At 34.5% G+C, this 25,688-nt stretch overlaps 1 protein-coding gene across 4 annotated transcripts in view; it reads right to left on the bottom strand.

Annotated features, from left to right (window-relative positions):
• Positions 1 to 438: 438 nt before the first annotated feature.
• The window catches only part of MYBL1 (MYB proto-oncogene like 1), a 37,429-nt gene continuing 12,179 nt past the window's right edge, over positions 439 to 25,688 (bottom strand). The window contains exons 5-16 of one of the 4 annotated variants that reach the window (XM_006044581.4): positions 23,214 to 23,434; positions 20,771 to 20,945; positions 18,267 to 18,341; positions 17,554 to 17,658; positions 13,942 to 14,175; positions 12,335 to 12,703; positions 9,834 to 9,976; positions 9,299 to 9,413; positions 5,202 to 5,318; positions 5,008 to 5,112; positions 4,385 to 4,564; positions 439 to 3,127 (exon numbers count right to left, since the gene is read on the bottom strand). In XM_006044581.4, coding sequence (XP_006044643.1) covers positions 2,999 to 3,127; positions 4,385 to 4,564; positions 5,008 to 5,112; positions 5,202 to 5,318; positions 9,299 to 9,413; positions 9,834 to 9,976; positions 12,335 to 12,703; positions 13,942 to 14,175; positions 17,554 to 17,658; positions 18,267 to 18,341; positions 20,771 to 20,945; positions 23,214 to 23,434 — 1,968 coding nt within the window. In that variant the 3' untranslated portion in view covers positions 439 to 2,998. The remainder of the gene's footprint in view (positions 3,128 to 4,384; positions 4,565 to 5,007; positions 5,113 to 5,201; positions 5,319 to 9,298; positions 9,414 to 9,833; positions 9,977 to 12,334; positions 12,704 to 13,941; positions 14,176 to 17,553; positions 17,659 to 18,266; positions 18,342 to 20,770; positions 20,946 to 23,213; positions 23,435 to 25,688) is intronic. The other 3 variants (XR_006544975.2, XM_006044582.4, XM_044928723.2) reach the window with 3 other exon arrangements.

Raw genomic sequence — 25,688 nt, 5'->3', positions numbered from 1 at the left:
GTGCAATAATCTAAGTCAGAGATGAAGGAATGGCATTAGAGCTGAGCCTTTCAGTGGGCTAAGATTTTAAAACAGATTTCAACGTGGAAGGTTAGGGAGAGGCACAAGGTTTCTCAGTGAGTGATCAAAGGGAAAGTAACACCACTAAGAGAACAAAGGAGGCGCAGGTTCAAGCTGGAGAAAAAGAGAACATCCTACATTTAAGGTGTTGACAGAAGAGTCATATGGAAATCTCTAAAGGCAGTTGAAAATATGGCTCTAAATGAGGCTCAAGAAATGGAAATGTATTTTCATTTCTTGAGTAAAGAGGTCAAGTTGTGTTAACGGATGAAATCACCTGAAAGGAGAAAAATGGTTTAAGCACAGAATATTGGGTTAAGTCCTTCAAGGGTCAGTCAATACAAAATACAAAATCTGAGTGAAATGAGCAATGCCATGTCAGCTTGTACACAGATGCTTTATTTTGGATGTTAACAGTCAACATTGTATGCAAGATTCTCTTACAATGGAAAGTTTTTTCCCATACATCAAAAAACTCAATTTAGTCAGGGTAATGGCTGTATTAATGCGAAAACCTTACAACAAAATGCAGTATTATATGTGTAGTCAGTGTCCATGCAAGTATGGCTGCTACATGTTATGTCTGGCATTTTTAACATACTGAAAGAAATTCAAATTGAACACAACAGTATAAAAGGTGATTTAAGATGCCTGACATGTTTAAGATTAAAAAATCTTCTTGCAAAAAGCAACAAAGCAGTTAACTGGAGGATTCAACCAATACCAACCGAAACATGTACTATGTCCAAAAATCCCAAGCTTATCTGCAATATATTACATGTGGGATAATTTAATGCTCAAGAAAAACTATGCTTTAAAAAAATATAGCTCTTCTAAGATATTATACTTTGGTAATTGGAGACTATGTACATCCAAACCAGCCAAGGGCTACATTAAAAAAAAGAAAAGATAAAAGGGAACCATTATGTGCTATTAGTTCAAGGTAACTGAAATTGAAATGATCCAGTATGATTTTGCTATAATCATTGGTTTTACAAAGTGAAATTTCTGTGAGAAGTTCATTAATTAGGAAGCAATCAACATACTTAACAAACATGCTAGGAAGATTCAAATTGGTTCATCTATTTGTTATCAACAAGGCATAATCTTAGTACCACACATTTTCTTCACTTCTCACTACATATAATATGCAAAAATGAGCAAGTAGATTTAAATAGCTTAAAATCCTTTTAGGTCTACTGTTCAAAAGCTAGGCATTAAAATACTTCGTATTTCCATTTCCATCAACAGAGAATCTTAAGCTGTTTTTGTTTTAAGGCAGAGCATTTTGGTATTTGCAAGAATTTGCCTGGTAATGGTTGATTCCATTAAGTTAACTTGAGAACTTGCCATCATCATACTTTTTATGTTTTCACACAGTGCAAGTGGTGGTCGCTCTTTCCTTCTCTCATAGCAGCAAGCCGACTCTGCTATTTTCTATAGCAGCATACTTCAGGAGTGGAGAGGGAGAGAGTGTGTCAATTACGAATAATTACAACTACAGTGTACAATTCTATTTACCTGTCAGTGTTTAAGTTGACAGCATACCATTATATGTTTCAAAAAATTACATAAAATCTCTACACAAAAGCAAATAAAGACATTCTTTCAAGAAGAAATAAAGTAAGTGCAAACACCTAAAACAGGCAACTGAAGCAACTGTTGTAACCTGTAGAGAAACACAAAACATTTATAAAAGGACAAATATTTTTATAAATAAAAGATAATGTTCTCTACTTCTTAAACATTGAGTAAATATAATAAACTTCTAAGTGCAGACTGTTTTTAGGGACCAAAGTACCATATTATTTTTTTAAACAAAATGCAAAAATTTCAAACAAATATACAAATCACCAGATTAATTTATATGACCCCCCATATAATTTAAAAAGAAAATATTAAATTATTATTTAGTATATTTTTAGAACTACTTTATAACCAACATGATTTAAAGGACATAGTGCAATATTTAGGTAGATGTGACATACAGTATAGATACTGAATTCTTTGCAGCTATAACTTACTACTGTTTCATACTTAAAAGTCAAAATTGTTCTTTACTATGTTATCTGTAATAACAGGAAACAACATTGGCTTCTAGACACCCTGTATAGGTTTAAATATCTACATTTAAGCTTTAAAAATGAAAATAAATTATAAAAACAGATTTCTTTCCAATTTACAGTTTTCCTGCTCCTACATACTGTACAATACATTCAACAAAACTCTCAGCTCTTCTGAGATTTATGGAGAAAATACTGACTCTTTACCAATAAGGAAAAAACATTTTTGCAATGCCTTTTGTTTTGAGGACTACGCTCAAATAAATACATTTAACACTGTAGTTAATTTTACTATTTTTGAAAAATACCAAAAATTAGTAGTGCAACTTTTATTCTTTTAAATGCCTTCCCACTGTGTTTCTCTGTAAATGGTAGCCTAAGTAAATCAGCAGATAGGCAAAAGTACTTCATAAGGCCATGTGTGCTTTCTGTATAGAGACTAATTTCAGAAATCACACATACTCATAAGACCTATCTATAACAAAACTGCAGCATCAGGAGAGTAGCAACATATATCTTCTGAAGAAAAGATGTGAGAATTTACTTTCAGAATATCCTTGAACATTCTAGGTTCCGCTGGCGAGGGCTGGGGTAAGCCACGGCTCCCGGACCCTTGAACATTCTAATATGATTTCCCCATCTTGTTCTTTAAAAACAATTTTTAAAAATCTCATGTCTTAAAAAAATAAACTATGAAATTGCCTACCCCTTAGTTAAGTGCCTAGCTTTTTGGTTGCCCAATATGAAAAAGGATACAAACCGTTTTAGGGCTGTTTTAAAACTTTAAAAACAATCAACAAAAATATTTCATTGCAGCCTAACTTAGTATAGAATCTAGTAAGGGAGTGGGGACATTTCATCAGTCTTAGTAACAATCACAGTATGAGAGCTCTTGAAGTGCTGCCTGTAGCTGTGTAAGTACTCAAATATCTTCTTGCTTGTTCAGTCATGATAAGTTGGTCTTCTGTTTTCCCATAAACCACTGTTTCCCATTCACAAGTTGACTAGGAAGGAAATATTAATAGTGATGTGAAAACCGCTAAGAAAACTATCCATTCTACTTCACAATTAAGACTTTTAAAAAATCAATTAATTGATTGGATATTTGATAAGTAATTACTATGAAATGTTTTTGACAATGGCATTGTGATTCTTTTTAAATAACGATGTTTCAACATCATATACTGTTTATGATCAATTGTTAGTCAATGTTTTAGCCATATACAGGCCTGTGAAGGAAGTTTAAAGTTCTATTTCCACAACTGCCCCTCAAATCAACTCCGGTTTATTTTTAAATTGGAGTATATAGTTGCTTTACAAAATCAGTCTGAGCACAGAAATACCAATCTTTACTGCTTCAAAGTTTTGCAAAAGATATAAAGAGGATATAATGTCAAAAAATGAACCGAGAATGCTTTATGTCTTGCAAATTAGGAAAAATAACACAAAGTCAAGTTTACATTTGTTTTCCTCCATTATCAAGGTTACTACTGTATAGGTATGACCTCCTATGTAATAAATTTTCCTGAAAAGTTCTGTGTTAAACACTGGTAAATCAGATCACTTTAAATGGATTCAGAGAATGTGCTGCATGGCTCTGTGAAGAGCAGCGGCTCAATAAGGAGAGGAGGCGCCACACGTCTGACTGCCCGAGATGTTTTCAAGAAATGCTTGAATGTCAGGAACGCTAGTTCTGCAGTCATTGTGGTGTAAGGAAGATAACTTTTTCCTCAGTGACCTCTCAAATTCTCTAGGTTAAGTTCTTAAGTATAGTAAAAAATTTTCCAGCTTTCATTTGCAGCGACATAATGGCTGCACAGTATCTGAAAAAAAACCATTTTATTTTACACTATGAGCCAGAAAGTTCACTGGAAACCATTATATCAACAAAATCAAGTTGAAACTGCTTCCAACCACTTACCCTTTAAAAGTTGCAATTCAGGCTACAATTATTTATTACAGAAGAAGAGGTGCCAGAAGTAGATTTAGGTATTTTTAGTTTAAGAATGAAATAGTGCTTAAGAAATCACCAGGAGAGTCCCCAGTTCTAATTCCAGGTGTTTACTTTATATGTGCCCTGATGAGTGAGTCTCTCAGAAACCCAAATCTAGTTTGAGTGACAAAACAATGGTGAATGTCTAGTTACTGTTATAGTCAATTTTGAATTTAAAAGAAAAAGTATGATTTGTGATCAGTAGGTCCAGCGTGATAACTGAATACACAACAACAAAAGTCACTGAAAGAAATTTATAAATTCATACCTGAAGATTCTTTTCCAATGTGACAACTTTGGAAGTGTTAGGGTTTGGTTTCTTTTTATTAAGTGTATATGTTTTGTTGGTTGAATTTATATCTTGTTTTTCAGGAGTCAAGTTGCACCTATTGTCATGTATTTCCAATAATGGTATCATTAATAAAGATGTTGTAAATATATTTTCTGACTAAGAGAAAAAAGAAAGAGGAAAATAAAATAACTAATTCAAAAATGGAGACGAACAGAAGGACTATGGAGTAAGTGGTAGTGGAAATTCTGTTCATGTCCCTCCAAGAAAGCTTTCGCTTCGATGAAATTTCTAGCAATGTAGCAAAATTAAATATTTAAGAGGTGAACCAAAGATAAATACTGAAATTTCAAGCTTTGAGGACTACCACTCTTTGACATCATACGTAAGAGAGCTAACTTCTCTCAAAACAAAACAAATATAAAAAGCAAGGATGTGAATGAAATATTCTCTACAGTTAACTGTTTCTCTCTGAATTAGGCTGAACAACACCAAAGGAAGCCCTCTATGATCTCTAATGAATTAACCACACAATGAGTAAAGCACAAGAACCACTAGAGCTTAAAGCAACCATCTTAATATAAGGAAAATCCTTTACAAACCTGCAAGTCTGAAAGGTCTTCATTTAACAGTTGAGTACCTGGTTCTTCTTTTTCCCAATTATCTAAGATTAGTGATTTTCTGACCTTCTTGACAGAAGCACTATGCTAGAATGAATAATTTACAATAGGGACATTATGGCCAAGTCACTGGAACATGATAAAGACTTTTATCAACAACAATACTAAAAGATCACCTCTTGCTTGCAGCTTTTGTAAGCAGGTTCATCTTCCTCTTTGAGGAATATGTCTGTTCCAGTTTCTTCTTTTAAAACTTCCCGAATATCTTCTTCCAAGAAGGCAAGTGGCTGTGACTAAATTATTTTTAAAAGGGGTTTTAAAAAGCCTTTTATAGCACTTCCTTTTTTCTCCCCATATATAGAAACCCAACTTTTATACTTTTTCATTATTGGCATAATTTTCTCCCAGCCCCTAAAGATATATAAGTTGAATAAATTAACTAATCCATTGAATGGCAAAAATAATATTGCACATTGCAAGCACTGAATGAAGTATGCCACTTCCTTCATGGCAAGGCACTAAATAAAAGTTTTCCTTTGGGGGAACCCATATTACTTCCTATTTTCATATTCCCTATTTTTCACCTATAAGAATGCAATATAGGCATATAAAAATGCAAAAATATTTTGAGACCATTTCATCATTCAGCCCACATTCAAGTTTTTTTTTTTGTATTCTCCCTTTCCACACTCCAGTACACATACAGACAGCCACAGACACACATGCACACACACATGTTTCCTGAACACTGTGACTCAGCTCTGAGCTTAAGGCTAGGTGTGGAGAGATGGATAAGGCTTAAGGCTAGGTGTGGAGAGATGTTTGTCTTACCACTACATGAATTATGTAGGAATTATGTGAGTATTTGAGTATGTGAGTAAAAGCAGGAATTATGTGAGTATTTCTGTGTGTTGCTCTCAGAGCTCTTGTTTTAAGGATTATGTTTCACAAAGAACCCAGGTTATGTGTTCTTAAAAAGAAATCTGGAATCTGTTCTTTTGCCTATAAGAATGCAATATAGGCGATATTACTTCCCTATTTTTACATAAAAATAGGAAACAGAATAAATTTGGATGACAGTAGCTCTCCTTATCCTATTTTTATTGTAGTTATTATACAGCGTGTAATTACTAGTTTGCATATTTGTCTTACCACTACATGTGTAAGCTGTTTAAGAGCTTTTTCTTCTGTATATATCTCTCCACACCTAGCCTTAAGCTCAGAGCTAGTCACAGTGTTCAGGAAGCATGTGTGTGTGCATGTGTGTCTGTGGCTGTCTATGTGTGTACTGGAGTGTGGGAAGGGAGAATACAAAAAAAAAACACTTGAATGTGGGCTAAATGATGAAATAGTCTCAAAATATTATTCATTTATCTTTCTATCAAGTAACTACAGAAAGTCACTCAGTTATGTCTAACTCTCTGAGACCCCATGGACTATACAGTCCATAGAATTCTCCAGGCAAGAATACTAGAGTGGGTAGCTGTTCTCTTCTCCAGGCGATGTTCCCAACCCAGGGATCAAACCCAAGTCTCCAGCATTGCAGGCAGATTCTTTACCATCTGAGCCACCAGGGAAGCCCTCAAATAACTACGCACACTATATAACTCAGAAAAAAATGTAAATTATATTAAGACCTACCATAGGTCTTAAGATCTACCATAACCAAGACCTGTTAAAAAAAAAAAAGCAATCAAAGCTCCACTAAACCAAAGAACAAACTGGCAGCATGTAATGACCAGTAGCTTACGTTCCCAGTCAACAAAGTTAGAGAGAATAGCATCCATACATAAACGAGATTTCACAGTACTTACAAAAACTTTAAAATGGAAACAGAATGTTTAAAGTGTTCTCATCTATAGCCTGAGACATGCAGGAATTATGTGAGTATTTCTGTGTGTTGCTCTAAGAGCTCTTGTTTTAAGGATTATGCTTCACAAAGAACACAGGTTATGTGTTCTTAAAAAGGAATCTGGAATCTGTTCTTTTGCCTATAAGAATGCAAGTGCCCTAAGATGTGGTGCATATATAATGGAATACTACTCAGCCATTAAAAAAGAAAGAAAACAATATCGTATACAGGAACACTGATGGACTTAAGAGATTATCATACTAAGTCAAGTCAGACAGAGAAAGGCAAATACCATATGATATAACTTACATATGGAATCTAAAATATGACACAAATGAACTTATGTATGAATCAGAAACAGACTCACAGACAAAGATAACAGACTTGTGGTTGCCATGCAGGAAGAGGGGTTGGAGATGGAAAGACTGGGAATCTGGGGTTGGCAGATGCAAACTATTATATATAGAAAGGATAAAAAACAAGGTATAGCACATGGAACTATAATATTATTCAATACCTTGTAATAAACCATAATGGAAAAGAATGCATATATATGTAACTAAATCACTTTGCTGTACATCAGAAATTAACTTGACATTGTAAATCGACTATACTTCAGTTAAAAAAAGAATACAAGTGTCCTAGAAAGCCAAAGTCTAAGAAGTACATCTGATCCACAGTAAGATACATAAGAAAGCTGAGTGGTTAGCACACAGCAGGTGTTCAGTAAACAACTGGAGGAATGAAAAGTCAGCTTGCTGCAAATGAGCCTGCAGATATTTTAGAAATTTTACTTACAAAATCTATACTTTGCTTTTATCTTAAATTTTTTATGAAAATGACCTATTTTGGCAATGGATAAATTCTTCCCAAACATGAACAAACTGATAGGGACTTTAGATACCTGAAACCTAATTTCTTGTGCATTATTATTAAAATAACACTTTTTATTCAAAGTATCTGTTGGCAAAATGACCCTGAGGAACTGTTAGAATTTTTCAAATGTTTTCAAATTATTGCTTATTTTTAGAATTCTCAATTAGGCCACACACCCTTATAAAGGCAGGAACCACACCTGACGAGTTTAACATTACATCCCCAAAAGACTAGCCCAGCAGCTGGCACCCATGAGGCACTCAGTATTTGTCAAATTCATGACTTTTTTTTAAAATGAGTAACAAAATGCTGAAACAAACTAGTTAAATCAACTAGGTAAGTCCATACAATGGAACAGTACAAAAACATTAAAAGTTATGAGATAAATGCAAGGTAATTTCTTTAAATGAATGCAATTTATAAATTTTAAAAGGTTACCAAAAAGTACATAATGTGATCCCACTAGTATTATGTATATGCATAAAAACTAAGAAGTTTAGAGAATGCTAATTTTTTTTTTCTTATAGCAGTATATGGAGCTAAGTGGCAAAAAGACTTGATCAATCCTACTACGTACCCTCTAAAAGAGTATTTCAAAATAAGGAAAAGACTACAACATTTGAGTGCGATACATGCTTTTTGATAGAAAACTGATTAGATCAAGTAAACCAGAATTTATTAACTGATTTACATAACTAAAGTACCCTAGAAATGACCATTTTAAAAATCATATTTTATTTCTAATGTACCCAATTTGTAAGAAATCTATATCTGCCTAGAATCAGAATGCTCATGGCTCACCTAAGGTACTTCAACATTGACAATATATATATGAAAGTACAGATAACACTTGCCACCTCTATTCACGTACTACTACTGTTACCCATCATTATTAAAGTAATAATAGCAGCAACTAAGCACATACTACTTGAATCTTAGTACCAGCCCCTTTATTTCTATTATCTACCTTCATAAATAACCTGCTGGGGTGTTTTATAATATCCACTGAATAGAAGAGGAAACTGAGCCTTAAAGAGGTATCGTGATCAGTTTCATAAATATTACTAGGAATGTGCTTATGTAATTTTGTTGTTTAAATCATTGTGTCTGACTCCTTGCAACCCCATGGACTGTGTAGCCCACCAGCCTCCTCTGTCCACGGGATTTCCCAAGCAAGAATACTGGTGTAGGTTGCCATTTCCTTCTCCAGTGCTTATGTATATCAAAATATTAAAGTTATTTTATTATACTGTAGGTAACTGCTACTGAAACTACTAAAAGGTAGGTTTTAGTATTAAGAAATGAGTTCTACTGACACTTTTCTTTCTCTGGATGACATAAAGAAAGTGTGAATTCAAAACAAGCCAAGCAAGGGTTTATTTACAAGGAAAAAGATTAACACAAATTCAAACTTATAGGAGGTAAGTCTTTTTAATCCAGTTCATTGAACATCATTTTTAAATGTTAAAAATCAAGGATAAAAATATCAAAATTTGTGTCTTATTAAAATTAGGAACTTTTTAAAAATAAAAGGAGTATACACACCACAATTTTAAGAGGTCCATATTTTTTCTCCTGAGCAGCAAGCGCATTCTTAAAAGGAGTAGGAGTCCTTGGTGTGGTGCCCAATATAGATCTTCTAATAGTAGGTGTTCTAAACCTGTCCAATTATTCAGATATTTGTATTATAGTCAAAATTTGATTTCATGTAAGTTAAGGAAGACAAAGCCATCATAAAAGCACACACTGAATTTTTCTTGTATATATACATGCTTTAAATATTCCAAGACTTTCAAAATTTGCCTGCCTAAACTATTCTTATTCCAATCATCTTAAAACAGAAAAAAGATTAATGTAGAAATAAGTACTAAAAATGTTATTTGCTTAAGATCAAACTTCTATACTACCTTTAGCTGATTTCTAGTCTCCTAGGGATAAAATTCAAGGTTATGATTTTTTTAAATTCTAAATCTCATATGAAAAGGATTATGAGATATATATATATAAATGGACAAAAAGTTAATCTACTTTTGAAACTGCTTCCCATTTTCTTCAACACAATTATTTAGTGTCTACTTACCCTACATTTTCCTTTTGATCTTTGGGGGTTGTTTCCTTATGAAGAGGAGTTGTAATGAGAACCTTCTGCCCACAAATAGGGGTTGATGTGAATGAAGGATTTTCAATATTAATTTGTTCATTTCCAGGACATGTGTTGAAAAACTAAAAAAAAGAGTGTTAGAGACAATTTCTAAAATGTCAAAATCCTACACAAATATCAAACTGATTAAATTTTCAAGTTATTTCTCCATTCCTTTCAGGAAAAGATACCAATAATAATATATTTACATTCCACTCGATAAAAATAAAGTTCCACGAGGGCAGGAAATTTTGTTTTTTCATTGCTGCCTCCCCAGCTCTTAGAACAGTTGTTTAACACCTAATAGGTATTCCAAAAATAGCCATTTAACAAAAATCCAAAAGTAACAAAACACAGTAAAAAATTTCCAAACAGTGTATCTTATCAAATGAGAATCTATAGAAGCCATAACTAGCTGCTTTGCTAAAGGTAAGCTTTGTACAATGGTATAACTGAAAAAAAGTTTTATGATTTTATTAATAAATGATCTTAAATGCTCCTTTCTATAAGAACATATAGAATTCAGAGTAAGTTTGTGCTGTGCTGTGCTTAGTCACTCAGTTGTGTCCGACTCTTTGCGACCCCATGGACTGTAGCCCGCCAGGCTCCTCTGTCCATGGGGATTCTCCAGGTAAGAATACTGGAGTGGGTTGCCATGCCCTCCTCCAGGGGATCTTCCCAACTCAGGGATCAAACCCAGGTGTCCCCGGGCAGATGAGCAGGCAGATGCTTTACTGTCTGAGCCACCAGGAAAGCCCAAGAATACTGGAGTGGGTAGCTTATCCCTTCTCCAGAGGATCTTCCTGACCCAGGAATTGGACTGGGATCTCCTGCATTGCAGGCATACTCTTTATCAGCTGAGCTACCAGGAAGCCCCAGAATAAGTTTAACTAATAAGAAATACAGCTGTGTGGCAAATGTTCCTATTTAGAACACAGTTCAGAACCTTTGAGCAGCCAAAACTGGTATCATAGAGTCCATTTTCCAAATGACACAATTTACACATTGGATTTTAACTTACATACAATTGTGAAATACTAATTTATTTTTGTAGCCAACAGATTAGAAGCAATCATAAGAAAAAGTAGAAACTGCTTTAAGGCTACTTGTAACTGAAATGAGTTCTAGCTCTATCACTTCTGATGCCTGCAAGTCACAGGATAAAATCCAAGCTCTTTGCTATGGAATATATGTTCTTTATGGGCTTCCCAGGTGGCTCCAGTCGTAAAGAACCCACCTGCCAATGCAGGGGATGCAGAAGACGTGGGTTCAATCCCTGGGTTGGGAAGATCCCCTGGAGGAAGAAATGGCAACCCACTTCAGTATTCTTGCCTGGAGAATCCCATCGACAGAGCAGCCTGGCATACTACAATCCACGGGGCACAGAGTCAGACACAGCTGAAGTGACTCAGCACACCACAGCACAGCACACGGTCTTTATAATCATGCCTCAGCTTCTCAGCCACTTTCCATCTTAGAATTTACTCAACAAAAATTGCAGGTATACAAAACTCCAAAAACAAAACTGCTAGTATGCTCAACCCAGGTTCACTTTCCTCAGGACACTTTGTAACTTCTGAGGGTGCACTGGGGGTGGGTGGTAAATTTTCAGAGAAAACAGTGGCTGTGTAGTTACTGCCAGATATTCATCTTCCCAGCATCAAAATATACCTCCAATAATATCCCAACAGCCTCCAAGTTTACTTGGCCATTAAACTTCCTTCTTCTTCCATAAAACTTTTTCACCTCTGTCAATACACTTTAAGCAAATACCAGCTTCATCTCTTTCTTACTGATCTTGGACAAATTGCTTAACTTCTGAATTTCATTCTAACTACCTCCAGAGGTTTTTTGCAAGAGCATTAACTAAGATACTATAAGAAAAGCATTTAGCATACAGCCTGGAATATGGTGTTCATTAAGACAGTATTATAAAATCAAAGAAACAGTTTGCCCTGATATAAGTATCTGCTGCTTAAAGATATAACTACAGGAGAAAGCAGGTTAATTCCTGACATCCCTAGATGACCTTCTGACACATGAAATTCTTCTAAGAAGCAGTTGTCTAGGAATATATACCTGGTACTTCTTGAATAGTCAGTCAGGAAACTGGCTCTCTGTCTCAGTTCTGCCATTAGATAACTGTGGGCAAGGCATTTTCCCTTTCTGGGCCTACTTCCTGATGAGTTCTAGAAACATGTGGAACTACGTATCTAAGACATCCCTTTCAGCTCTAAACACTGTAAGATAAAATGCAACTACTTCACTTCCCAAGATGCTTTTCTGATTTATCCCAGCTCAGCACTCTCCTATATACATCTGATTACAGTATACATTATGTGTTACTAAAGCAATGAACTAAATGCTAGTATGGATATCCGAGATCTAATTCAATCGAGCTCATCAACAGTTGGAAACATGAACAAAAACGACACGACTACCTGTGAAGGAGAAAATGGTAGTGTTTTCACCGGTGTGTGCTTTAGTGCTGTGTGACCACCGTCGTTGAATGAGCTGTCGCCAAGCTCGCTGCCCGGGGACTGGCCCACTCGCATTCTTCTCTTCTTTCTGAGGATGGTTGGTGGAGTGCTAAACTTAGCCACACTTGGGGAGGTTAAAGGAACAGCCTCGCTGTCTGCCCCATTACAACCGTTTCTTTTCCCTTCGAGTACAAGACTGACGTTAAACTGACATTCCATGGCGCCTTCATTGTGCTGGATTCGCATTAGTTTAACTGGGGTGGACTTGACAGGCGAAGCAGCAGCATCAGAAAGATCGAAGCTAGTAACATCACTCCATGCTACAGGATCCTGCAACAGATTAAATTCTTAACTAAAGTTATTAATATTATAACCTGGTTACGTCTAGTCTTGAACATAGGATGATGATTTCCAGAGTTAATTAACTACCCATTTTTATCCATAGAAATAGGCTTTCCTTGGTTTCTCTTTTTTTTTTTAAGCAAGACCATCTGAGAGGAACAGATTATGGTTTTACTACAACTCCAATTTGGAACATTTCAAAATAACACTTCATCTAATTCAGTAGCTGAAGCTTATTACCAAACTACTTCAAATGAAAGGAACAAATTACATTATTTTCATAAAACAGTATAGTTTGTCATAAAATTCCACATTCTATTCTATCAGAAAACTTTACTCTCCATTCTACATCTACATAATCATTTGGTAACATGTACGGCTTCCCTGGTGGCTCAGATGGTAAAGAATTTGTCTGAAATGCATGAGACCTGGGTCAGATCCCTGGGTCGGGAAGATACCCTGGAGAACAAAACGGCAACCCACTCCAGTATTCTTGCCTGGAGAATCCCATGGACAGAGGAGCCTGGAGGGTTACAGGCCACGGGGTCGCAGAGAGTCAGAGACGACAAAGCCACTGACACACACACACACACAAACACACATGGCGTATCTTCAAAGTGGTCACACACTGTGATTCAAAAATTCAATTTAACCTAAGGATATAATCATGGTTTTGCACAAAGCTTTTTACACATATTCTTTAACTTGTAATACTGAAACACCACCACCAGATAAATGTCCAATAATAACAGTACGTTTGGTAAATAAAATTTGCTACATTCATATGATAGAATACCATCAAACCATTTATATTCAAGTTTAAAAACAAGTTAAGAAAACAGGGACATGATCATGGTATAATGTGGGAAAAAAATTCACAAGCATTAGTGCACATCTGAGTTTAAAAATACATGCATATGTTTTATATGTATAGAACAGAGCCTGGAAGGAAATACATCAAATTATTAACTCTAGATTTATGGAGGATTTTCATTTTCTTCTTTAATTTTCTCTACTTTCCAACTATCTCTAATATACAACTTGTATAATAAATACATACATATATTTTTTGCCAAAAACTACTGCAAAATATCAGAACAAAATTAACCATGATGTAGAAGGTAATGTGCAACATAAAACTGGTGAGTATCCATTAAACTGTTTCTGAATATGAAACCACATATCTAAAATTGAGCTTTTTGATAATTTCACAATTTCAAACTTACAGATTCAATAAGTTCGAGAGTTTCTGCAAATTCTGGGATGGTCTGTAGAGAGGACAGCACAGCATTTGCCTCCACGGCCAGGAACTTTGTAGGTGAGTTCTGCTGAGCAGACATAGTCTGATTTTCATCCATACTGTAAAACTCACTAGCATGCTCCTCGAAGGTATTTAGAGTATTAGACATGCTGTCATCCATGAGGAAACTACCAGGCCAGCTAGAAAAGCCTCCAGGTTGCTGAAAGTACAGAAGAAATTTGAACATTACTTTTCATTCCCAACCTAAGCAAAAATGTGGATTTTTAAGTATGAATTTTTCTAGGACAACATACTTTGCAACATTTCAGCTAAAAATATAGTAGCAAATATACCATCTTTCCTTAAAATTGACCCTAAGTTTTTTTAAATTAAACCTCATGTTGACTATATTTCTTTTGTCTAACTCACATTTTTTTTTAAACCTATAAAGTCATGGTGAGATAAAACTAGTATGTATATACTACAAAATAAGGTCCAAACTCCTAGAATCTGACTTTTCTCTACCTTTCAAACTTTATCTCCCAACACAAGCCCTCTTTCCAGGGAATACGGAATACCCAACTGTAGTACCTGCAGTTCCCAGCGAGTTTTGGTCTTTTACCCTAGAAAAAGGGAGCATTCTCTTTATCTAGAAGGCTCAACCTACTGACCAGGAAAAATTCCTATTCCTCATTCAAGATACAGTTCAAATACTGGGAAGTACTCCATCCTATTATACACTATTAACTGTTCTGTTTATAATAATGTCCAAGTTCACCTCTTTTGCTAATACATATTCACCGCCTGTCTTTCAAGACTAAGCTCAAATAGGAATTCTTCCAGGGACCCCTTCTGACTACCTAAATCTCAATCTTCTATGAACTCCCATAAAACCGTGTGACTTACTTTATCACACTGTTTCCCCACTGCAAAGTAAATCCTTTGAATTCAGGGATTGTGCCATTTTTCTTGATCTCGCTAGAGATGTACACTGGCCAATTTACTTATCTTTTTAGCCCAGTTTTCTACTGTCTCATAACGAAAAACAAGAAGTGAGATCTTGAAGACCCATGGTTAAGAAACAATACATAATCTGAGAACTGTTAAGAATGGCAGATTCTAAGAGCTTCCATCATTAGGAAAAAAAGGGTTTTTCCCTTTGTCTTTTTCTTTTCTTTTGGTTTCTATATTAGACAATGGATATTCACTAAACTTAACAATATGTAAGTAAAATCATGATGTTGTACACATTAAGGTTATACACAGCTATACTTAAAAAAATAGGAAAAAAAACAAGAAGCAACAGGATGTAAAGTGTACAGCATGGTCCAAAGAACCCTATGCGGTGATGAAAATGTTCTGCACTGGAGGCTACTCAACATGGGCACCACCAGCCATAAGAGCAGCAACAATGTGGCTAGTGCAACTGAGGAGCTGAATTTTTAAATTCTGAATTAAATGTGGCTAATAGCAGTGGCACCCCACTCCAGTGCTCCTGCCTGGAAAATCCCATGGACGGAGGAGCCTGTTGGGCTGCAATCCATGGGGTCGCTGAGGATTGGACACGACTGAGCGACTTCACTTTCACTTTTCACTTTCATGTATTGGAGAAGGAATGGCAACCCACTCCAGTGTTCTTGCCTGGAGAATCCCAGGGATGGGGGAGCCTGGTGGGCTGCCGTCTATGGGGTCGCACAGAGTTGGACACGACTGAAGTGACTTAGCAGCAGCAGCAGCAGCAGCTACCATATCTTAGAGAACATATTGCTCAGTCCATTGGAAGCACTCAATAAACAGTACCTATGACTATTAAAATTAAAAATCACTAGAATGTAGTAGATATTTACAATAGCAAAATGTTAAGTCTCGAGTTAAGGTGAAAAAATAACTTTCCAGCATTGTTTCAAAACAAGTTCCATCTATTTTAAAGAGTCCTATAAATAAAAGAAATTAAAGCAATCTTATTTCACTAGCATAGCCACCTTCTGAGTTTACAATCGCTTTTTGGAGATAACTTCCACACCATATACATTTCAACTTAGTTTTCAGGCAGGAAAAAGATTCAAAGAGGGAGCTTACTAGGCCCACTGGCAAAACGATAGATTTTTTGTAATCGCATACATCTGATTCTGAATACCTAGCAATTAATTTGCAGAGTTAATACAAGGATTACCAGGAATACATCTAGCACATCTACAACAGTGGAATATAATGAATACTCAGAAAAATGGCAATCATTATTACCACATAATTGTCTAGAATAAATACTTTATATGAGTATAGAATCTGTTATACTGGGTGCAGTAATTTCCCTCTAAAATCGCCAATCTCCTTATTCAACCAGATGTTTATGACAGTGGATTTTAGATAGCAAGTCTAAAAAAAATAATTAGTAACTTTCTCCCTTTTTAATGCAAAATAGCAATTCTTTTAGTTAATTATATTTTCCTATTAAATTACAAAATTACACTATTATCAAAAATTTTAAATATGCTTAAACCTGAATATATTATCTATAAATGTGGACCCTCTGATTAGGGTTATTTATTTGCAGTTTCTTAATAAATCTGAAATTAACTTTAAGTATACTTCAGGTATCCCTATTTGCCCATGGTATTTGTAGTTTCAAAACAAAAATTACTTTTCCCATGGTATTTATCTCATCCACTACAATTAACAAATGTCATTTTTATTAATACCATCTGAAATGATTTAAAGACATCACCAGTTGCCTCATAATACTACTTCAAGCCCTGAGGTTATTCTATTTAGTAATTTTGTATTAGTTCCCAGTCACTCTAAATATATTGTCCCCTGACTTGGCCCCAGATCAAGAAAAACACTTTCCTAAATGTAAAAAATCCCAGGATATTAAACTTTCAAAACTGTCATTTAAATACAAACTTTTTTTCTTTCTAGCACAGCCTGTTTAACTTAGCTAGAATCATTATCATTTATCCTGATTTAATACTCATAGTTGTTCTCATCAACCAAATCTCAGACAATACTTTTCATACCTGATAACCAAAACCCACTTCCATTGAAAGATTTCTTTAGACAGCATAAAACCTAAATGTTCCCTTTCCCTATATTTAAAACATTATTACTTTTTCCAATTTACTGAATTTGTGTTCTAATACAGTAGACAAGAAAACATTTTCAAAGGGAGAATAAAAATAATTTTGAAGCACAGAAATCTCTCTACATATCTAATTAAATTCCTTAAGTTTCTTTTTTTTTTCTATTAAGGTCATTATCACATGGAATGTCTAATAGAAAACAAAGCCTAATCTAATCCACACATTTTCACAAATACACATATTGAAGATTATATCTTAAGTTTGTTTGATATTATCAAGAAGCATCTTAATACAAAACACTGTAAAGTATGTTCCAAGAGATGCATGTCAAAAACAGGCAACTTCAAAGTTGCAAATTAGAAAAACTATTTTCAGTCCATACTAAAATCCGGAATCACAATGAATATGCTTTCTACTTGCTGGCATATAAAAGTCAGTGCTGATTAAAACTATAAAAGCATATAAAGCACATAAAAGATTCCAACAATAAAATCTAAACACTTTAGATTATTTCTTACTGATGGAAATCGTTTTCTTCTAACTTCATTCTCAGCCGACATAAGAAGCAACTCAAGTTCCTTTATTTTTTTTTCCTTATCAGGATCTTCATCTACAAAGGGTTGCTAAAATGAGTTAAACAAAAGAGAAAAAACAGATCATTTACAAAATTGCTTTTTTATTATTATTAATGTTCTAAGTTTTATTTTCTTCTATGCAACATAAAGTCTCTTCTCTCTAATAAAGCTTAATACTACAAAATCCCAAATACTCAGTATCACACTTCTTCTGGGACCTAAAGAGGTGCTGGTAAATATTTTCAATTTAACAGAAAAGACTTGGGAAATTTAAATGCATGAAAAAACTTACACTATATCATCTAATCAATTTAAAAACTTATGTGTGGAATTTGTTTTAATTTATTGAATCTGAATACATACATTCTATCCAGTTTAGTAAAAATATGTTCATTCATAACTTGAATGTTCTAAGTTAGAAGAATGAAAGAACCACCTCACTGGTGTTGTGAACTACTTTACATTGGTACAGTTTATATTTCTCAAACACACTTAAAGACTTTCTCCTTTAATGTTATAATACTCAAAATAAGTAGATCAGATAGTATTGCTTTTGCCGCAATTTTATAGATGAGCAACAGGTGCTATTAGAATTTGAAAATGTTTGAGTGTTTCCTTTGGGGTTTGTTTTTGTTTTTTAATAAATAAAAAGTTACCTGAATAAAGGCAGAAGAAGCCTGAACATGTTCTACACAATTGCCTTCAGGTGATACATACTGATAGCCTGGGATCTAAAAAAGTAATTTAAAATTAATATCATTTGTATCATATAACATATGATATTATATATGTTTTAATATATAACATGTATGATATACATTATGATATACATGATATATATAACATATATATATCATATATAACATATGATAGAACATATAACACTATAAATTTTTAAAAATCTGAGGCAAAGACAAAAGCTGAATAAAATATCAACATGGAACAGTATCTCTGTTAACTTTGAGTATTTACACATATAGTAATTTCTTAAGAGCTCCATCTTATTCTTAAAATCTATTGACTAAAAGGCATAACTCTTAGCAAAGACCTATTTTCCCCTAAATGAAATATGAGAATTACTTGGGCTAGATTTATCACCCAATCAGTCTACTTATTATCTACAATATCTACCAAGTGTTTTTTAAAATCTGCTATTAAAGGATTGCTCTATCTCCTGGAGAAGACAAAGTAATTGTGTTTTATCATTCAGGGTAAAGGACTGATTGGTCCATATGAAGCCCTTATGCAGCTGGAGACTAAAGCAAGTCTTCAATATTCACATCTCCTACTCCTACCACCTCCCCACCATGCCAATTTCAGTATAGGAAGATATGAAAACAGAGGCTGCTTCTATTATTTGTCTCAGAAAAACAATCAGAATCACTCATGTATTTTTAATACTTTGACAATAGACAATGAATTATTCTGTCTCTTTTCTAAAGAATCTGTAATAAAATTTTTGAAGTTGCATGCAAATTTAGTGTGTAGTGGTAGGGAGAAATTTGAGAAGACCCTCATAAGATTTTTTAAAACCTTAAAATCTAATAAATATAAATAAGAAACTGTCTATCTTCCATAATGGCCTATGTAAATCACTAATGCAGAAGCATTATGTATAACTTCTAACACAGAACTGAATTTGTACATTTGATTAATATCAGTTATTGCTCAACTTCCAATGAATTAGAAGCATCTTTCTCAAACTTTTCATTTTAACCTGTGACAGTACTTCATACCAATCCATTTTTTTCTTTCAAGTCAAAATTAGAATTAGCTTTTCAACAGTTTAAATAACTTGAACTATGAATACACAAATCTTTCAAAAATCATTCAAAGATAAATAATTCTTAAAGTACAAGAAATACTCTCACATTCCAATATATTCTGACTGAGCGTATTAAACACTCATTTGGCCCCAAATAATTTTAAAAATTATCCTGTGAGCTAAAAAAAATAAATTTAAAGATAATCTTTAAGGCAGAAGCAGAATGTTTTAGTTTATGCTGCTGAAATTTAGGACTCTAAAGAAAAATGTAGAGACAACAGAAATCTTAAGGTACTAAGTATCAGCAGATAACTGTACTGTCTTTGCAAGTTTTCCTATTTGTAAATTAAGATGTCACTACCTTTTTAAAGAGGTTCTTTGAAAATTATGTCTAAAAAAAAATAATGTCCATTTAGTGGAATAAAGTTAAATCTGGAATAAAATTAATAAAATTAAATACTAACCACAGATTGTTAACCACAAGCCAAAATTTATCTTGCAGTAGATACTTTTAAGTCCTGACTTAATCTTTACATTCTATGTGACAAAAATTAAGAACTGCTCAACATGAAAAATGGGACGACAGACAAGTAGACAGGGAAAAGGTAAAACAAAGCTCATGAAAACTCCTAATTTCTTGCAGGTAGGAAAATGCTTTGAAAGGAAAACAGAGCCTGCCCTATGATGAATGTGGGTAATCTGCAATGAACTGGTCTAAACAAAGGCTGAATTCACTCAGTCAGTTAAGTGATGAGGGAACAGCAAAGTTGAATGCCAAAGAACCAATTATTTACCACATACCCCTATATGATGGCTTGAAATATTTTTGACTGTTCTCTCCTTTAAACCATTATTTATATTCACTCACCTCTTACAGGCAAGCTATACTACAATCACGCTAAAAAATTTTTTTAAAGAAAACTATAATTAAAGCACAAATGATCATTAGCTTTGAATCATGAAGATTCAGAGAATGACAGTTAGGAAATGTACATACCAAGTTTCATAATTAGATACTGTAAAAATGATATATAAAAGGAAATATTTTAATGAATTTGTTCCCAAAATATTTACCAATCAAAACAAGCAGAGATAAACTTCCACTAATGGAGAAAGAAATGGCAACCCACTCCAGTATTCTTGCCTGCAGAATCCCATGGACAGAGGAGCCTGGCAGGCTACAGTCCATGGGGTTTCAGAGAGTCGGACATGACTTAGCGACTAAACAACAACAACAATGGTTTAACAGCTAGTAATGGTATATTTTTTCATTTTGGAAATTTAAATGTCTGTTTCTCTTAATATATTTTGTTTTTATCCTACTAAGAAACTAAACACCTTCCCAAAGAGCAACTAAAAAAGATATTTAAACAAAAAAGTATTAAAAATATGTGCCTGAACAGGTATGTAAAATTGATTCTGGCTTTGCAAATGGTCCATAGTTGCACAAGGTTTGTGTTGAAGTTTAGATGAAGATCGTTCTGATTTTATTCCATCTTGTAAGTAGCCTTCCTGCTCCACTTTTCTCCGCATAGTAGAATTCCAATGATTTTTGATAGAATTATCAGTCCTAAGAAATTAAAGTGTATATTTTAAAATGAAAAAGAGGACTCCATAAATTTTTAACACCATATAAAGTATACAAAGTACTTAAATTTTTACAACTGGTAAAATTAGATACTTTTTTAAATTAAAAAAATATACTGTATGTCTGTATGTCAAATACACTTCTAAACACTGGAGATAAGGCAATAAGATAAAGTCCCAGCTCTCGTGGGGCTTACATCTTCACGGGAAGCATGGCAGCAGGGAAGGAGGGAAGAAAAGAAAAACAAAAAAAATAAATAAGAAGAAAATCATAGAACAGTCTTTTGGACTCTGGGAGAGGGAGAGGGTGGGATGATTTGGGAGAATGGCATTGAAACATGTATAATATCAATATGAAACGAGTCGCCAGTCCAGGTTTGATGCACAATACGGGATGCTTGGGGCTGGTGCACTGGGATGACCCAGAGAGATGGTACGGGGAGGGAGGAGGGAGGAGGGTTCAGGATGGGGAACACGTGTATACCTGTGGCGGATTCATATTGATATATGGCAAAACCAATACAATATTGTAAAGTTTAAAAATACAATAAAAAAAAAGAAAAAAAAAAGAAAAACAGTGCAATGCAGATCATTTAAAGTAATAAGAGAAAGTGAGTAACTACAGTAATTTTTATTTTGAGCAATTTTGAGGGGACAGTGAAGCTAAAATCTGAAGGATAAGAATGAACTAGTCATACAGGAACAGAAAAAAAAATTAAAAAGAGCATTCCAGATAAAGAGCATAACAAGGGCAAAAGCCTTTGAAGCCAAGATCAAATATGGTCATAAAAAGACAGAATCCCAGTATTCATCTTCATTTCTTATCAACAAAACACCTATGGAAGAAAAAGTTCATTGGCTCCCCTTTTACCTAAGTTCCCCTTGTAAAAATGGAAGCCTTCAACCTACAGCTACTTATAGTATACATTTTAAAAAATACACAAACATTTACTGAGAACCTACTTTATGGTAAACATTAAGCTACATTCTATGGATAGTAAACATGTATCAAAGACTGAAAACATGAGAAGTTCCTAAACCAGCTTCAGTAACTTAGATAAAAAAACTTAACACTAATTTCTCTAAGACAAATATTGCTCTGCAGTATTGCTCTACATTATTTCACAAGTACATGAAGATTAATTAAGAATATATAGAATATAGTGCTCTATCTCCAAGTTCCATCAGGAAAGGAGCTCAACTTTAGCTGACCTGATTCCAAGTTGTAAAACTACCTTCTAACAAAAAGATACGAGAAGTTTGTTTTTCCTTTACATAAAGCCAATAATTGACAACAGATGGGCACTCCAATTGCTAGGTAAATATAGGATGAACTACATGAAATAAAATGGTGCTATCAAGTCTTCTGACTTAGGACTAAATATTATCTTGAGAACCTACATGAAATGGATCGTATCTGCTTGGTTATGTGGGTGAAGGTGAGATTTATCTTTTTTTTTTTTTCCAGTCTCTTATCAGATTGCCTATGATGGGCATCACATTCTGAGTTAATGTTTATTCAACAATAAAAGTATTTTATTTCTGTTAAAAAAAGGATACATGTAAATGCATTTAATTAACTACTATGTACTATACAGAGACTACAACAATAAAAAACAAGTGTACACCTTCTGAGTGAGTAATGGATTTTCCCAAAATTGCTGGTCTACTGTACTACAAACGGCTAGGAAGCATCTGAACCAATGCAATGTATAGTGTATATGTAGCCCATCACTGCTCCTGATGGAAACTCCATATTTTAGCCACATGGATATATATATATATACTACTCAGGATCTAAAGCACTGATTAAGAACTGAATTTTCTCTAATGTACTTTCAGAGCAATTTATTTCAGCCAGTGTATTTGTTATTCTCTGGTCTTATGCAAAGAATCCAATATGAAAGAAATCTCTTCAACTTAGATTCCACTACAGCTTAGTTTATACAAAGACTGCTTGATTGGCACTGATATGTAACCATAATTTGGGGGAGTGCATTAAATGTTTACATAATCTAAAGGTCTATCATTTTGTTGCACAAATTACTGCTATAAAATATTTTGTTAAAAAAGTAATTATATTCCTTTCCACAAAATGTACTACAAATATCACAAAGGGTTGCTTGTATTCTGCAGTCTAAATTTTAATTATAAATAAAAGTCATGGGGTACCTATAAATATATTTAATGGTAACCATAATAAAGATCAAGTTTAAAGTACAGAAAAATATATATTCATTTGTATAAGTACCTTCCAGGAAGTAGTTTGGCAATTTCTGCCCAACGATTTCCCAACCGCTTATGTGCCTCATAGATAATCCTGTCCTCCTCTTCTGTCCAGGATGACTTCTTTACCTCAGGATTCAGATGATTATGCCATCTTTCTCTACACTGCTTGCCTATTCTTCCTTTTAAATGTTTTGCAATTAAAGACCATCTTTTTGGTCCATATTTCTGAACTAATTCAATAACCTAAAAAAAAGAAAAATAAAGTTTAAAAAGTATTATTTTTTAAAAATAAATAAGTCATGCGGATATACTGTACTATACAGTACAGTAGCTATAGTTAGTACTACTGTATTGCATATTGAAAGCTACTAAGAGAGTAGATCTGAAAAGTTCTTACCACAAGAAAAAATATGAATAACTATGTACAGGGATAGATATTAATGAGATTTGCAGTGGTCTAGAAAACTCAGCAGTGGCCATAGGACTGGAAAAGGTCAGTTATCATTTCAATCCCAAAGAAAGACAATACAAAAGAATGTTCAAACTACTGCACAATTGCACTCATCTCACAACAAAGTAATGTTCAAAATTCTCCAAGCCAGGCTTTAATAGTACGTGAACTGTGAACTTCCAGATGTTCAAGCTGGATTTAGAAAAGGCAGAGGAACCAGAGATCAAACTGCCAACATCCGCTGGATCATCGAAAAAGCAAGAGAGTTCCAGAAAAACATCTACTTTTGCTTTATTGACTATGCCAAAGCCTTTGACTGTGTGGATCACAACGAACTGTGGGAAATTCTTAAAGAGATGGGAATACCAGACCACCTGACCTGCCTCCTGAGAAATCTGTATGCAGGTCAAGAAACAACAGTTAGAACTGGAGATGGAACAACAGACTGGTTCCAAATGGGGAAAGGAGTAGGTCAAGGCTGTATACTGTCACCCTGCTTATTTAACTTATATGCAGAGTACATCATATGAAATGCTGGGCTGGTTGAAGCACAAGATGGAATCAAGATTGCTGGGAGAAATATCAATAACCTCAGACAAGCAGATGTCACCACCCTATGGCAGAAAGTGAAGAGGAACTAAAGAGCCTCTTGATGAAAGTGAAAGAGGAGAGTGAAGAAGCTGGCTTAAAACTCAACTTTCAGAAAACTAAGATCATAGTATCTAGCCCCATCACTTCATGGCAAACAGATGGGGAAACAATGGAAACAGTGACAGACTTTATCTTTGGGGGCTCCAAAATCACTGCAGATTGTGACTGCAGCGATGAAATTAAAAGACGCTTACTCCTTGGAAGAAAAGCTATGACCAACCTAGACAGCATATTAAAAATCAAAGACATTACTTTAGCAATAAAGGTCTGTCTAGTCAAAGCTATGGTTTTTCCAGTAGTCATGCATGGATGTGAGAGTTGGGCTATAAAGCTGAGCACCAAAGAACTGATGCTTTGAACTGTGTGCTGTTGGAGAAGACTCTTGAGAGTCCCTTGGACTGTAAGGAGATCCAACCAGTCCATCCTAAAGGAAATCAACCCTGAATATTCATTGGAAGGACTGAAGCTGAAACTCCAATACTTTGGCCACCTGATGCAAAGAACCAACTCACTGGAAAAGATCCTGATGCTGGGAAAGACTGAAGGTGGGAAGAGAAAGGAACAAAAGAGGATGAGATGGTTGGATGGCATCACCGCCGCGATGGACATGAGTTTGAGTAGGCTCCGGAGTTGGTGATGGACAGAGAAGCCTGGTGTGCTGCAGTCCATGGGGTCTCAAAGAGTCGGACACAACTGAGTGACTGAACTGACTGTCATAATATATATATTATGTTGTACATCTGAAACTAATATATAAGTGAAAGTGAAGTCACTGAGTCATGTCCCACTCTTTGCGACTACATGGACTGTAGCCTGCTAGGCTCCTCCAACTGTGGGATTTTCCAGGCAAGAATACTGGAGTGGGGTTGCCATTTCCTTCTTCAGGAACTAATATATAATTATATCCCAATTTTTATTTTATCTATTGTTTTAGGCCACCCCCTATAGCATGTAGGATCTTAGCTACCCAACCAGGGATCAAACCAGTGTCCCATGCATTGAGAGTGTGGAGTCTCAACCACTGGATCACCAGGGAAGTCCCACATACCTCAATTTTTAAAAAGCACTACCTTGATAGAATCTTAAAACATAACTCAAGAATGCTATTTTAAATGCATTAAATCCAAACCACAAGTATAATTAAAAAAAAACAATTTTGCTAAAAATATTCCTTCAGCTTTTGCCAAGTTCAAAAATTGATCCCAAACTTATCTAAATACAAGGTATTAAAGTGACCTGAAAATTAAATTGTTTCATACAAAATTAATATGAAATAACAGTAAAATGTTGAGACTTAAAGATTTTCTACTCTTACATTTTTTTAATGCTTAGCTGAAAGCCAAATAAATCATTTTGGAAGCAGGAAGGATTTATAGTTACTGTCTATTCATTACT

This window comes from Bubalus bubalis, chromosome 15 (genome assembly GCF_019923935.1).
Source record: "Bubalus bubalis isolate 160015118507 breed Murrah chromosome 15, NDDB_SH_1, whole genome shotgun sequence".
NCBI lineage: Eukaryota > Metazoa > Chordata > Mammalia > Artiodactyla > Bovidae > Bubalus > Bubalus bubalis.
The sequence above is the reverse complement of the archived record's forward strand: the minus strand, read 5'-3'. Positions and strand labels throughout refer to the sequence as shown.